This window comes from Pituophis catenifer, unplaced genomic scaffold (assembly GCF_029215685.1).
Source record: "Pituophis catenifer annectens isolate HBS135680 unplaced genomic scaffold, rPitCat1.0.hap2 SCAF_2, whole genome shotgun sequence".
NCBI classification, from domain to species: Eukaryota; Metazoa; Chordata; class Lepidosauria; order Squamata; family Colubridae; genus Pituophis; species Pituophis catenifer.
Window position 1 is genome coordinate 252,629,676 of NW_027256882.1, and position 16,465 is coordinate 252,646,140.

Consider the following 16,465-nt stretch of genomic DNA (forward strand, 5'->3'; position numbering starts at 1 on the left):
GTAGTAGAAAATTCTCTATTCTATTAAAGTCACCCCTAATTTTTGAACTGGATAAAAGCATTTCATTCTATTACACAAAATTCTTCTGAATGGATTCAAGACAATTATATTTAAAGTATAATACCTATCATTTATGGTTTCACTATACATACAAATACATATGTATAGAAAATCCAACTCTTCCAGATTATCCATTGTTGGAAATCAAACTTTGTTGGAAGCAAATAAGTGTACTAACTGCTTTGATAAGGACCAAATCCAAATCTATACATTATTTTAAAATATGTTTCTCCATTTAAGCACAATTAATCAAATGTAAATCAAAATCAAGCCACTATTATTTTTAAAAAGATAAATAATTGAAAGTATTTTCAAAATATCAGTGCTTTCATTTAAAATAAAATATTCTAATTTAGAATATATGCGTGCTACATTTTCAAGTCCAGTTCACATTTCCAGTAGCAAATACAACTACATATGATTTTAAGTGTCAGATGATCTAACAAACAAGCAGAGGGAGGGAGCAAGGAAATATACAAAAATGTAAGTGGCAAACAAAACATATGAGGGAAATATAGCAAACCTCACATTCTCTAACAACCAGGTTAGATGTTCTTCACATTGTGAAGTCAGACAATTTTCATTTTTGATGGGTATCAAGATGAGTTATTTTCAACCAAAATTAAGAGTTGAGCTATTCACTTGCAATGAAAACAGTATATTAGAGAGTCAGAAGTACTAAAACTAGATTTTTTTTCTTTCCTTGTTTTCAATATAGTTGAAATATAATTGAAAACAACTTATCTAACTTATGTTTTTATATTATATTCATAACTAAGCAGAATTGGTTTCAAATTATTCTCTTAATCTGGAAAACTGTATTTTTCTTATTGACCCCAAAGTGCTTCAGACATTGAATTTAGTATATTCTTCAGCAATATCCTTCACTTTGAATTATTTGTAACACAAATGTCATATCAGCTTTACCACACTTATATTCAATTTTTGGAATACCTATGAAGAAAGTAAACACACTACCCAATACTGATTTATGAAACATTGGATTTTATGGCACAGAAATAATGAGATCTAAAATGTTCCAGAGTATGTAATCCCCCATGAAAAATGAAGTAAAATCAGTAGTAAAATGTTGAACTAAAGAACCATCTTCTGATTGTTTTTATAGTAGAATCTATATACATTTCAGGGAAAACTGGTTTCCCCCCCCCCCCATCCTGAAAAAAAGACATGTCTCAAAAGCTGCACCAAATTGGATCCATTACCTTTCCAAGTTCACATTTGCTTGAAGAAAGAGGTTCTTAGATTATCCTCTTTGATAGGAACAAATTTAGAAACTACTCTAGAGTACTCTGGAGCTGTTCAAATGATTGAAGGCACTACCTATCTGGTGTCCTTTAAGATGTGTTGGAACTACAAATCCCAGAACTGAAAATCTCAACATGATAGCTAAGTATTTTGGAATTTATAGTTCTAAAACATTTAAAAAACATCAAGTTGGGGAAGCTGGCCTAAATCAACACATTTCATTTTTTTTCATCTGTTTCTATTTCTCTCGATTCTTCTTATAATGTAATATTTTAATGGGGGATTTTAGAATTATATTGGTTAACATAGAATATTGTTGACAATAATGTCTCAAATGCCAATTTCTTATTTTACTATAAAAGTCAGCACAGGTAGAAGAGTTTCACAAGTATGGGATAATTTCTTATAATAATATGGCATGCTTTATTTTCGGTGAAAGGTTTTAGAACAAGGATGGATGACACAAACAGCATGTCTCATAATTTAACAAATAATTACTTTGGTCAAAGCACAGGCATGATCTAGTTTCAGAAATATCTCAGTACAGAAAAATGGGAAACATCAGGTCAGTATTGAAAGGAATTAAAACCAGGCAACTCCCAAACCAATAATTCTGAAATTGCTGAATCAGTGTATTATATACTTTAGGCAGCTATACCAAATGGAGAAACAAAACTGGATTCTGAAAACTGTATAAAGCATTCTCCAACCTATAATTTATAACCTTTTTGAAAACCTCTATGGTCAGATTCAGCATAGCTCTCTTAACATTTTACTTATGTTTACAAAAGGTAATTTAACTTATTCAGTACACAGTACTAGTAACATCTAGCCATGTTGTAGACAAATTAAAAAATTCTCATATTTGCATAATTTCTAGAAAATACCTAGATAAATCAACACCCAGAACTCCCCAAATCTTACTTTTTATTTCCCCTATTCACCTTATTGTTTTTTAGCCACTGCTTATAATGGTGATAAAAAATGCTTTACAACAGAGACATTATTTACAATTCAGGAAACTATGCACAGTGAGAAAGACCAAACTGAATTTTGCAAAGAAAAAGCAGGTCTCAGGAGTGTTTGTCTTGCTCTCTTGTTTTTTCATTAAGTAAAACTGTACTCTATAAGTAGAAATGGAATTCCATTTTCCTACAATGAAAGGGAACTGTACTTAAATTTTAAAACTTATTATAGTATCCTTGTTTGATGTAAATATCTGATCAAAATGACCTCTTCCCTTATTAGCAATTATATCGTCCACAAATACTCCAAAGAGAGCCAATTCAGAAGAGATTAACCCTGAGCTAACTACAACCCTCTCTCACAGTGCAAAAAACAAAGATTGCATTGCTCATGTTTAACTTTTTTTTTTTTTTGCAAAAGCAAAAGACCAAGAGTTGCAGCATTCCTAGTAATTAATACAAGCTATAAGAGAATTGTGATTACTATAGCAATTTTTCAAGGAGTGCCAAGTTTTTCTCCATCCACTGAATATTCAGTTGAATTGTCTCAATAGCTTCTCGGACATACCGCAACTGAGCAGTTTCCTCTGACTTTGATTCAAAAAATGACTTAACCTAAAGAAAAGTAACACATGGGGAAAAAAAGAGAGAGAGAAAAGCTATCAGAGCAATGAAAAGAAATAATCCCTTAAACATTTAAAATAACCCAACCAGCTGTTATCTAAATGTATCAGCAAATTGATGGGAAATGAAAATTTCATTACATATTTACTATTTGTGCTTTATAGTTCAGTTCTAATTACATGGTAAATTTGAAATGGTAAATTTTGAAATTCAGACTATTTCACACAATGCAAGACATTAAATAATTATCTTAAATGAACAAACACGACTCCCTATTAGAAACAATTTCTCTAATTTCAGAAAAGATCTTTCACGTTATCAAATCCCCAAAATCTTTATGAAAATTTCTCGCCTTCCATAAGAACTTGAAAGCCTGGTTCTGTCAGCCGGCCTGGAATCCCAATGAGGGAGTGGCATCTTGGAGGTGGTTAATGGTTTAGACAGAGTTCATCTCCTCCCCATGCACACTTTGTTCCCTTCTTCCCATTTTGGTTTATTGAATTTTAACTTAAAATATATGGTTGCTATTTAGTGTTTTAAGGTTTTATATTGTGTTTTAATTATATGATTGTAAGCCACCTATAATCAATCACCTTGGCGAGATAGGAAGTATAGAAGATGATAGATCAGGGCTGTCAAACTCCCAGCCCACAGACTGGATGCGTCATGTGCTGGCCACGCCCATGCCCAGTTTAGCGAAGGGGGGGAAAGTCCCGATAAGTCACATGACGCCATCGTGACGTGTGACACCCCTGTGATAGATGGATGGATGGATGGATGGATGGATGGATGGATGGACGGACAGACAGACAGACAGACAGACAGACGGACAGACCAACTTTGTAGGAAAAGGACTAGCACAGCCAGGATGAGGAGTGAAAAGAGGGATCACATAAAATGACTGTGAGGCCACAAAAGAACTAAGTCCTTCCCTTCACTTTTGTTGACCCTTATCTAACTCTGACCAGTGCTGACCATTAGTTGATTCTTGTGCGTAGGCTTTTAGCAATAAATCAGTTAAATTAAGTCTTCATGTGTGGACCTAATCTTTTGTCCTCACACAACTATTTGTACTGTGAAGCAATGTTATAATTTAGAATCTTAATCTGCATCACATATTGCCTTTCTACATCAGTGAGAATATTATTTCACAATTCTTTCAGAACAATTTATCCAACTAACCTCTAGCAGATGTTCTAGTGTAGAGAACTGATTCGTTGTTGAAGTTACAATGCTTTGAATAGTGTATGATCCACGGTGAAACCTGAAATTTAGAAACAATGGAACAAGAGTAATATATGTCATTAATCTATGTTAATCTGATATATATTTCACTAACCTATACAGGTAGTCCTACACAGGGGCTAGACTTTCCATTACTAAACAAAGCGGTTATTAAGTGAGTCATACCCAATTTTATCACTTTTTTGCCACAGTTGCTAAGCAAATCACTGCAGTTGTTAAGTGAATCATGCAGTGGTTAAGTGAATCCAGCTTCCCCATTGACTTTGCTTGTTGGAAGACAGCTGGGAAGGTGACAAATGCCACATGACGTGGGATGCCATCATAAATGCTGAGTGCCAAGCATCCAAATTTTGATCACGAAACTGGGGGGAAGGGGAAAATGCTGCGACAGTCGTAAGTGCAATGACCAGTCATAAGTCCCTTTTTTCAGTGTTGTTGTAATTTTGAAAGGTTGCTAAATGAATGGTTGTAAATTAAGGGCTACCAATATTAATCTAAAGCATTTTGTATGACACCTAACCAATTTTAAGGTTCAGGGAAATTCCAAAATCAGTTATGTTACATTTGTCATCAGCCACACAAAACAAACTTTTGTAAAATCATCAATAAACTCAATATTTTTCACAATTCCAGAAAATGCAGAGTATTAAACATATGCTCTCCCATTCATTTCACAGATAGCAGCAGCTGAATTACACTGTATCTGGAGTACAGAAGAATGTAAATCAATCTCATCCAATTTAGTATTAAATTAAAATAAGGATGCTGGGTAGTCTTATTCATCTGGAAGGTACCAAATTGAGAAGACCACAGTAAAGGTTCTTAATTGTCATGTTTGTCACAAGATACCATATTGCCATGAACTAAATCAAAGTGTCTTTAAACAACTCAGTGCTGAAGTATCTCCCTCATTGACTAGTGTTAATTGGAGACAGCAATAAGGGCCCAGTGGACAATGTAAGAAACAATGTGAGTCCCTTACTCATGTCAGAGGTTAGCAACTACCCGTTTCACAGCTGACTCATATAGGGGGACAAGGAATTATTATAATGATAATTCAAGCAAAGCATTACTTTTTGATAAGATGATCCCAATTTTCTTTGACAAAATCCCATGCCAATAAATGTCCAGGCAAATTCTGACTGATAGTTTTTATGACAGTTGGAAGATCCTGGGTTCTGATGACAATTCCTTGCAGGCTTGTTTGCATTAACCTATGAAATAAACAACAAGAAAATTGCATGTATGTTCTCTTTTTCCAGAGAATTATATCATCTATAATTTCAGCACTGCCATAACTTTGGATATTTACTGAATGAACAAAAGATTATCTGTATACATATAAACATACATACACACTATTTGACCATATATAATCATGCCTGTCATCTTTTATTTTTATTGTTTTAATGTTCTATTGATTTTATTGTATTTTTATTATTATTGTGAACTACCCAGAATAAAGTAACATACAAGTTTAATAAACCATTATGACAAATATCAGCTTGTAATACTTCAGATCATAACTTAAAATGGGCTCCTTTGGCATATATATATTTTGGATAAATACATGGATTCCATTTCACAGGCCACATTTAAATGATTAAATAAAAGATATTTCACGAATATCCAAAACAAAATGTTTCAGATCACAAATCTCCTAGCAACCTAATAGATAGTAAAATATAGAAGATGAATGAAAATGCATGCATATACAAGCGTAGGCCTAGCCCTTTTGCAAAACACAGAAAAAGCCAGGAGCAGCTTCTAAAGAAGCTACTGCTGCTTTAACAATTTGAAAAGAATTGCTCCTTTTGGAGTCAGATGCTTCAAAAATGAAGGAATGCACAACACTTTGTATTAATAAACTCAAGATAAAGTGTACGTGTGTATGTCTTATAACTTGAGCATGCTCTTAGCAGACAGAGTTCTCAATATACAGAGAATCAATGCAGTATAATATTTACTGCATAGATCACAGTAGTATAAAATATTCTTGAGCTCCTAGAGAAGAAGGAAGCTATTTGAAATAGGTTAGTCTGAGCGGGGATCATCGGTGATCAGGTCAAGTATGAGCAAGTACCTGAGTCTAGGAAATAGCTAACCAAATCCTGTTGTGTGGTTGAGAACCTCTTATGTTTGTTTATTTAAGCAAAACATACCCTCTTTATTTCGTTTCAGTAGAAGATTAGAAACTTGATTGATTGATTGACTTTATTAAATTTAGAGACCACTCATCTCTTTCAGAGCCACTTTGATGATGCTAGTCATCTAAAACTTCGCAATTGCACATCCCTGAGTATTCTAAGAAAGCATAGAAAGCATAATCTGTTTTATCAACTTTAAAGCAATTGAATTAATAATTAAGGGAAGAAACAATGTTCCCCAGACACAGGTGTTCATAAGCCAAAACATCTGTTCATTAACCCAGATGTCAATGCACTTCTCTCATTAAATGTAAAAGATTTGTAAGATTACAGAAAGCATGCTAAATGTTCATGTACTTTCTTAACTTCTTTGTGCAATGACACAGAGGAATCTATAGTAATCAAATTTAAATAAATTAAGCCAGAGACTGCTGACCATAACTAGATAACTAACTTTTATTTAAGATTTAAAATCTTCAATTTTAAAACTGTACTGCATATGGGAATAGGAGGAGGAACTGTACCAGATGAGTTTTTTAACATCACTTGTGCTGGCCAATGATTCAAGAATTTTGAGTTTTTCTGGTTCAGAATCCACAAAAGAATACATTTTTAAAAGAAATTGCCAGCCATCTTCAGTTTTTGCTCCAGCTGTGAATATGATCTTCATAACATTTGTCTGCAAGCTGCAGAGACATAGAAAAATAATATGTATATATGTATTCTTAGAATCTCATATAAACATCCATGTTAAACATAAAAACAGGTAAATGCTAACGGTTCTCAGTTAAGTCCTTAGATATGAGAGTAATTTGTAGTAGAACACAAATATTCCCCTTATAAGTTAATCTTTTTCATGTTCTCAGTCATTTTTTCTTTGTCATTTGTTCTCTGTCTTTTGTTCTTGTTCTCAGACGTTTAGGAATGAAGAATTAAATTTAATTACTACTCAGAATTACGTTTTGTTATGCAAAATGGAAAAAAAGGCAAAGACACTAAACCTAATACTGGGCTGAGTCACATTTATCTAATGGCATGCACTTGTTGCTCACAAAATCTTCAAATATTGGCTTCTGGCCCAGATAGAACCAAGCAAGAACAACTGCAACTACCAGCAAAACTGAACTTCTGATTTCAGGCTTCACAGAGCCAAAGCTGTAAATCTCTCCCAACAATAATCTCCTGTTCAGGAACTGGTTATTCAGCAATTTCTCACAAATACAGCTCAGCTAGATTAGATTTTTTAAAAATTCTAGTTTATGCTTCCTGTCTTTTCAAGTCATTGGTATTTAGACATTTTCTTAAGGGCCTTGAGACTGAGATGCCATAAAATGTCTAATAGGTCTGGGAATAGGTAATTCCTGTCTCTCAGCCTCAAGCCTTATATTTGGCATCATAAATGTCTTTCTTTGAGCAATAGTCATTTCTGACAGACGTTGAGCTGGACCCTGCTTTTTTGTTCTTCCAACTGCTGTGACAAGTCTGACAGCTCATCAGCATCAGAGAAGAGTGCAAAGGGTTAAAAATAATAGTGTAATACTTAATTGATTATAACAGTGATCAAATAAATTAATTAAATATTAAATGGATACCAGCCTGCTCCCATTCTTTGTTATGCTTTTGAAATGCAAGTACAACTGAAAACTTCTACAGAACCTGTCTTCAGAAGAAAAACAACATATTCTTGTAACATCTTCTTTTATACGTGTGTATGCCTTTGAGTCAATGCTGACTCCTGGCAACTGCCTGGATTAGCCCTTGCAGTTTTTGGCAATTTTTAAAGAAACGATTTGCCATTGACTTCTTCCTAGGGCTGAGAGTAACTAGCCCAGCTAGCTTTGGCCTAAGGTGAGACTATAAATCACAGACTCCTGGTTTCTTGCCTGGTATCTTAACCACTACACCAAACTGCTTTGTTTCCTAGCCAGCAGTAAACTTCACTGGCTTTTCCCTTCTTCATTGTAAATAATTTTTGGGGTGATAGTCTTACACCAAAGGCTTTCTATTTGATGATGTGTTCTGAAATATACAAAAATGTCTTAATATGGCTACTAGCATCTGTGATCCTAGAATGGTGTTCAAACCATTGAATTATAAGGCCAAGGGTGGGTAGCCTGTTGGCCACATGCAGGCATCAGCTCTCCCTCATGAGACCGGCCACTGGATCTTAAAATCAGTGCCAAATATTTGGAAGACTAAAGAAAACTTTTCCCATTCTTACTCTTTAAAATTAAAACAACCAATAAAAAGGAAAGGCAGATAAAATATCCTTGGCCCTCTCAGTGGTCACCACATTCCTAGGCTTCCTGTAGCCTGCTAGAAAGTAAGCAGACTTAGTTTTACACCTGAAACCAAAAAGGCTACCCATTGCTCAATCCTGTTTTAATCCCTGTTAGCGGTCTGTATTGTCTTATATGATTATCCAATCAGCATTGTATTAATATAGCAGTAATGAGGATACAATCCACTCTGAAAGACAGTGGAATACATGCATTAAACTGATATCAGGGAAAGATTCCTAGTAAAGAAAGTACTCATAAAATGTATAAACTTTGATGGAACTGGAAAGATACGTTCTTCAAGATGAAATGCTCTTCACATTCTTAAAATGTGAAGAGCCTTATCCATCACTACAAGTTCAAGAAAAGTAAATGTGCGCATAACTTGTTCTGTATGTTTTGGAGCATGTCAAAATGAGCCTTACTTCCCAAGCAGCATAGGGAGAATAACTTTCAGTGAACTGTGTTGAGACATTTTATTCAGTCAAGGTTTGCCTAAGCATGGCTTGCTGAAATTTAAAAATTGGTTGTGCTCACAAAATACACTGAACCACAAAACGTGGTTTATACACTGCAGTAGATAGCTTTATGGCATCTATTGTAGTTTATGGTACAATGAACCACACGGGTATGATGCTAGTTCACCTCCTCGTGGTGCACCCTGGATGGCACGGTAGTGTACGTTGAAGAATTGGCAGTTAACGACAGTTGGCAGCTGGTCATCTTTGTAGAACTCCAGGCTTTCTAAATACATGGCAACGGATAAACAAAACGGGTCTAACAGGACATATCGAAGCTGGTTTCCAGCGAGGCTTAAAAACCACAGCTGTCTTCATCGACCGAAGTGGAGTCTTGTCTCTACCCCTCAGCATGACTGTGGTGCTCCTCGACAAAATATCCACCACATTGTGTCCGAATGTCCATCACGAGCTTACACCAGCCCAATGTCTGATGTTAATATTTGAACTACTATAAGTCCATGTATTTGCCATATGCTAAATAAATAAAGATGCTACAAAGTACATAGTAGCGCAAAGTCAGTCAGACTATATGACATTGCGTAAAGAGATAAGTTAGGTCTGTGACTGATTCAAATACAGATAGCCCTCAACTTACAACAGTTCATTTAGTGATCGTTCAAAGTTACAACGGCACTGAAAAATGTGACTTATGACCGTTTTTCACAGTTATGAGCTCTACAGCATCCCCATGATGATGTGATTAAAATTCACATAATTTGTGAATTGACAACTGGTTCATATTTATGACCAATGTTGTGTCCCACGGTCATGTGATCACCTTTTGAGACCTTCTCACAAGCAAAGTCAATGGGGAAGCCAGATTCATTTAACAGTCATACTAACTTATGAACTGCAGCGATTCACTTAACAACTATGGCAAGAAAAGTTGTAAAATGGGGAAAAACTCACTTAACAGAAATTTTGGGCTCAATTATGGTCGTAAATTGAGGACTATCTGTAATTAGCATCAAAAATTGGGCTTGTTGTCATATGAAGTGCTCAAGTTTTCACTGTGTGCCCATAGTAAAATTTCTTCTCCAATGAAAGAGATACACTTTTGCATATATATACTGATTTTTTAAAAAGATATTTTTTGGTGATGGTGAAGTAATGTCTCAGTGCCTAAGCAGAAAGGTAATTTAAGTAAGATTTTTTATTATTATTTACCTTATTGTCCCATTGGAGTCCTTCCACATCTTAAATTGATCAGAAGCAACTGAATGACACTTTCTTAAATCATAGGAACAGGCAAAATTTAGTAGAATTGACTGTAGCTCTAGTTCTGAGAGGGTCTTATTATTGTTCCATGTTTCTTGGTCAATCTTCTCTCCAAATAATTTTTCAATCCTATACTAGAAAATAGCAAAAGAAAAAGATTACCACTGGTCAATAGAAAAAGCTTTGTTACCACTGGTCAATAGAAAAAGCTTTGTTACAATTGTGCTATGACTAACTTCAAAATCTACAAAAAATTATGTAGAACACAGATCTGAGCAAAACCCGACTAATTCTCATTTCCTTCTGTCAACTATTATCACAGCCTGATCTATTCAGGAACTATACCAACTCCAAAATGAGCATCAAAGATCCCATGTCTGAGAGAGATCTACTAGACAGTCAGAATTTATTATGCAACAGTAATTTTATTATATGATGTCGATGTGAAGGTGAATGAATTTGTACTAGAAATCTAGACAGATGTAAGTAGAAAAAACTATGACATCACACAACCCTATTTATTTATTGGAAATAAGATGTATAGCATTCCCTCACAATCATAGTACTAGAAGAGACAGCAGTAAAAAATATTGAGACCATTAAGAAATGAAAGGAACTGTAAGTTGTTTCTTCCGTTATAAGTAGTTGTATTTATTTACGCAAGATAGAAAGGGATGCAGTTACGAGCAGATGGTCTTTGTCATTACAATGCGTTTCTAAATAACAATGCCTGTAGATTAAATAATAAACTATTGAAAGCATAGCATTTTTAAGCAAAAATAAAATGAATGCTACATATCATTTCAGACATTATCCTAACGTAATACAGATAGTCCTCGACTTACCACCACAATTAAGCCCTTATTTGAGTGAGTTGCACCCCGTTTTACAACCTTTTTTGCCAGTTTTTAAGAGAATCATGCGGTTGTTAAGTGAATCTGGCTTCCTCCACTGACTTTGCTTGTTGGAAGCTATCTGGGAAAGTTAGGCAGAGAGTCAGATTAACTGAGTTGGAAGGGGCCTTGCAGGTCATCTAGTCCAACCCCCAGCCCAAGCAGACCCTACATCCCTGATGGTGAATCTATGGCACATATGCCAGAGGTGGCACACAGCGCCCTCTCTGATAAGCCGTCGCTCCAGTTCAGTTCCGCTGCGCATGCACATGTGCCTCCCACTGGCCAGCTGGTCTTTGGGTCTCTGCCGTGCATGCGCGGATGGCGAAGCACGTGCGGGAGGCACTCGCACATGCATGGGGGGATGGGCCACATGCTGGGGGCCACTCACGCATGCGCGGTGGGTGGGGCGCATGCACAGGGGGGTGCGCACATTGCATTTGGGGGGTTTGGGTGCGCGCACGTGCATTCGCGCGCACGCTTTGGGCACTCAGTCTGGAAAAGGTTAGCTATTATTGTCCTACATCATTTTTGACAGATGACAGTTCAGTCTCTTCTTGAAAGCTTCCAGTGATGAAGCTGCCACAACTTCTTTACAGTTACAAATGGCAATCCTACCACCCTGGGACACTGCAACTGTCATAAATACATGCCAGTTGCCAAGCACCTAAATTCTGATCACATGACCACGGGGATGCTGCAACAGTCGTGTGAAAGCTGAATCGTGTCTTAAGTCATTTTTTTCAATGCTGTTGTAACTTTGAACACTCACTAAACAAATGGTTGTAAGTGGAGGACTACCTGTACAACTTTCTAGTTATCACACAATTGCTGCTTTCCTATTTTCAAGAACTTACCAACACTCTGGCTGAGAGATCCAGCATTCCCCGTTTCTCAACTAAATTGAAGACACGTCTGATTTGGTATAAAGCTTGCATGATTGGAGCTGTGCTGCTTTCTTTCACTATATAGTCTACTAGATTGAAAGCCATGTTCAAAGAGACTTTTCCTACCCTAAAGAGATCAGAAAAAAGTTTTAGACCAGAATTCCAATTCTAATATGATAAAGGTTTATACTGTGAAAACTTATAAGTTAAATTTAAACTTATAGATCCAGTAAATTACACTAGAAGTATCTCCAAGCGATCTTTGCAATGCATGGTTGATCCTCATATGGTAGCCTCTGGGCAGTGTTTGAAGCCCACTTGCAGATCTCAGAAGCTGCATTCTATTCTTCCTAAATGTTTTTGATGTATGACAGGGTGTGCCATATCTTGTACCTTCTTTCTTCCTTTCTCTCCCCTGCATGTTGTACAAGCATCTTGCAAACAATTTATAAGATTTATTTATTATTTACAGGGGAGAGAGAAGTTCCTTGAGGGTTGGCTCCAGCACAACCCTGAAATCTCAGAAGACTAAACCTCTGGTCCCGGGGATCAAGACAAATTGGAACCTGAAACATTAACCTGGGACACATATATGTTCTTTCATTCATGAGCTACATTTAGCTTAGATGTGCACCTCTCACAAAATGTGAAGGCAGACCCCTGGTTTTCTTCAATTTAGATCAAATCAAAAGCTATGTACTTCATCCTGGAAATGTATCGGACAGAGGCATCTGCGCCAGGATCATAAAAAAAAATCAAGATGGCTGCACAATTGTATAATCAAATAGCCACCTCTTTTTTTACATTTGTGTGTCTATTTAAAATTGAAGTCTTCTAGCACTTAGCTCTTTTAAGAATATTGTTGTTTTTAATCTTTTTGTGGTTTTTATGAATTCATATTATTGGAATTGCTATTTGGAGGAAGAACAAATATATATGGTATAACTATAGTGTTATTGACATCTGCTCGATTATTTTGTATTAAATTCCAAATTCATTTAACTCCCCCAAAAAGCAATTCTAAATTGGAACTGGTATTTTTCTGTTTCACCATGTTCCTGAATCTCTAAAACATTGTAATATGGTGTATATCCCATTCTCTGTGATAGCTGAATATTTTATATTTACATTTTTATTTGACAAAAAGAAATTTTCATTTTGGATCATTACCCGGCCAGAATAAATATATTATGAATCAAATTGGCTCTGTCTTTGGGATCAAAAATACTGGGATTTGTCTTCAGTAGTTGAATTAGAGCAATCCAGTCACTATCATCATAATGCACAATATAGTAACCATTTCCGTTCACATTGAACTTCACCCACTCTATTTCATGAGGGTACTCAATTACACCTAGATAAAAAAGAAAAGGAGAGAAAAAAAGAAAAAAGCATCAATTTAAGTCAATGCTAATTGCTAAGTACTCACAAGGATAAACATTATTGACTAACAATATTTGGACAGCCATTTGTCTTTGTATTTTTTACAGAAGATCAGGAGTACTTGCAGGGACAAGTATCTCCTGTTCAGTGCTATAAAGGACATCTTGTACAGTAGTAAAATTGCATAAACTGAATTTTCACATGTATCTTCCTCCAAAAGATACCTCCAATACAGATACCTTCCTCCAAAAGCAATAAAAGTCACATTTGCTTAATAACATGTATGTGTTTCCCCGAAAATAAGACCAGGTCTTATATTAATTTTTGCTCCAAAAGATGCATTAGGGTTTATTTTCCGATTAGGTCCTTCTTTCGGGGAAATATGGTACTAAATGCATACATATGGCTGACAATCTTACCTGGGGTTTATTTTTGGGGTAAGGCTTATATTACGACCATCCTGAAAAATCATGATAGGGCTTATTTTCCATTTGGATCTTATTTTTGGGGAAACACAGTAAGCACACTTCAGCAACATAAAATTTGTTCACATGCTACTTTCAATGTCACAGTATAACTCTGTGAGGTATGGTTTATTTATTGCATTTATTCTCACAGCAACAGGTCTAAGCTTTGAACTCCCCCTTTCTGAGTTCAGTTATTTGGTATCAGGCAGTTCCTGTGTTAAGTTCCATTTCCTAACTCTGCTTTTAACCAAATTTGTATTTATATCAGAACTCTTACAAGAAGCAGAATACTTACAAGAAGCATCAACTCAAAATGATGGATGTCATTGTTCTTTGAACCTACAAAGCACTGATGCTGTGCAAATACTTTCAGGAATTGCTGAAAATAAGCTATTAAAACACATGCTCTTAGTGCTTTGTCTGCTTGAGGAAGGGCAACACCATCTACCAAGTAATAAGCAGCCTCTTTGTATCTCAGGGTTCTCTTTTAAGTTGGATATTATATTTGAAGACTATTTGTATTATTATAGACAGACATATGCATATACATATGCATATATATATACATTTATATATATATATATATATGTATATGTAATAAAAGTTATATATAACTGTATTATATATAACTTGTATTACATACATACATACATACATACATACATACATACATACATACATACGCTTATTTGTTCCAGTTTCCTTGTTCCATATTATTAAACTAGATACTGAAAGCTAACCCCAAGAGGAAACAAAATGTTCTAGGGTAGAGTTGCTAGGAGTCTTCAGAAGTGTTAGTTCTTTATGATGACTGGAATGTGGCTTTATTATGACTGGACCATGTTAGAACCACTGAAATTTGCTCTTAGTTGCAGCATTTTCTAATTTTCAAAAGACAAATAGCTTACCTGTCTTTTTATCCAGTAAGTATGTCTGCAAAGGGAGGGATGAGTTGTCATTGTTTGTGATATAAGAAAGAGGGATCTGCCACAGATAACTGGGAAAAACAAAAAGGTACATATTCTTAAATCCCAAAGTTCTATAAAGCTAATGAAACTATAGTAGAGAGGCAACTTCCTTAAGCTTCTGTGAGATTATTCATAAATTAATATACATTTATAAAACAATTGTGCCATGGTAGAAATCAAACTGCAAATTGTTAAAGTATCCAGAGTTCCTTTCTCTGTCCCAGTAGTTGAGCTTGCCTTTTCAGAGTTTAACTATTCAGGCAACAAGGTGATTTCAGGAGTACAAATGTAGTCCTCAACTTCCAACAGTTCATTTAGCTACCTTTCGACATTACAACGGCACTGAAAGAAGTGACTTATGACCATTTTTCAGAATTACAACCATTGCAGCATCCCTGTGGTCATGTCATCAAATATTTATGACAGTTGCAGTGTCCTGGGGTCATGTGAACCAAAGTCAAAGGGGAAGCTAGATTCACTTAACAACTGTGTTACTAACTTAACAATTGAAGTGATTCACTTAACAACTGCAGTGAGAAAGGTCGTAGAATGAGACAAAACTCACTTAACACCTGTCTTGCTTACAATGGAAATTTTTGACTTAATGGTGATCGTAAGTAGAGGACTACCTGTACTCCTGTACTTTCTGCAAAACTATTATCCTCACTAATTTAAATCTGATCATACCAATCCAGAGCATTTTTTTTTTCTGCCAGAGATTGTCCTTTAAAGAAAATGGCTTCCAGGCAAAAACTATGTAATAATGATCTATTGACATTATCAGAGAGTGTGAGTTCAGGGTTTGTTTGAGTTTTTTTTTTGCCTTGCCTCTTTTTAAACAAAATAAGAATGTAAAGTTTAGTGAACACTTATTGATGTCCTAGACTGAACACCATGGGGAAAAATAAGGGTGGGAAGTTATCCATATTTGCTGTGGCTAATTGCACTTTTGAGGCTGAGTATTAATGGCAGTACAGTCACAGGCAGATTCTTGTCTAGCTCCTGATATTCTGTAGTTGGTGGAATTCAGAGTTTGGTACAGAGAGAATCAAGTAATTCAGTCTCAGGTTACATACAAAATCACAACTTGTTTTGACACTTATACAAAACATATCTATTTTAATTTAATTTTTTATTTTTAAAAATCAAATTTCTTTATCTAATATTTATACATTATATTTGTTCTTATTAGAGTCAAGGCTATAGGCATGTCCTAGATGGAATTTATTCTTCTTCAAATTAAAGTATTTTCTCAATATGAAAAAAATCTAAATTGACAGAGACTCATGGGCAGATATTTTAAAAGATGCAATTTACAAAAAAATGGTTTCTGTCATACAATGTAAAGAATGAAATCCTGTCTTCACAATATTTCTGCCTTATCCATTTAATGTGACATTATATGTGACAAGTATTGTTGTTGCCTGTCTGATCCATATGCTTGATTAGTTTTGAAAGTAGTGCAAAGATCAGGCCTAAGTAGGTAATGACACTTACCTAACCTGACCTTCACCAATCTTAAGCACCTAAACAGAATTATAT

The 16,465-nt window shown here is 35.3% G+C and overlaps 1 protein-coding gene across 2 annotated transcripts in view; it reads right to left on the bottom strand.

The window, feature by feature from the left end:
* Positions 1-1,722: 1,722 nt before the first annotated feature.
* Positions 1,723-16,465, bottom strand: part of LNPEP (leucyl and cystinyl aminopeptidase) — a 48,829-nt gene continuing 34,086 nt past the window's right edge. For both annotated transcript variants that reach the window (XM_070938765.1, XM_070938766.1), the window contains exons 11-18: positions 14,864-14,952; positions 13,276-13,459; positions 12,076-12,232; positions 10,275-10,459; positions 6,832-6,993; positions 5,234-5,374; positions 4,098-4,179; positions 1,723-2,906 (exon numbers count right to left, since the gene is read on the bottom strand). In XM_070938765.1, coding sequence (XP_070794866.1) covers positions 2,775-2,906; positions 4,098-4,179; positions 5,234-5,374; positions 6,832-6,993; positions 10,275-10,459; positions 12,076-12,232; positions 13,276-13,459; positions 14,864-14,952 — 1,132 coding nt within the window. In that variant the 3' untranslated portion in view covers positions 1,723-2,774. The remainder of the gene's footprint in view (positions 2,907-4,097; positions 4,180-5,233; positions 5,375-6,831; positions 6,994-10,274; positions 10,460-12,075; positions 12,233-13,275; positions 13,460-14,863; positions 14,953-16,465) is intronic.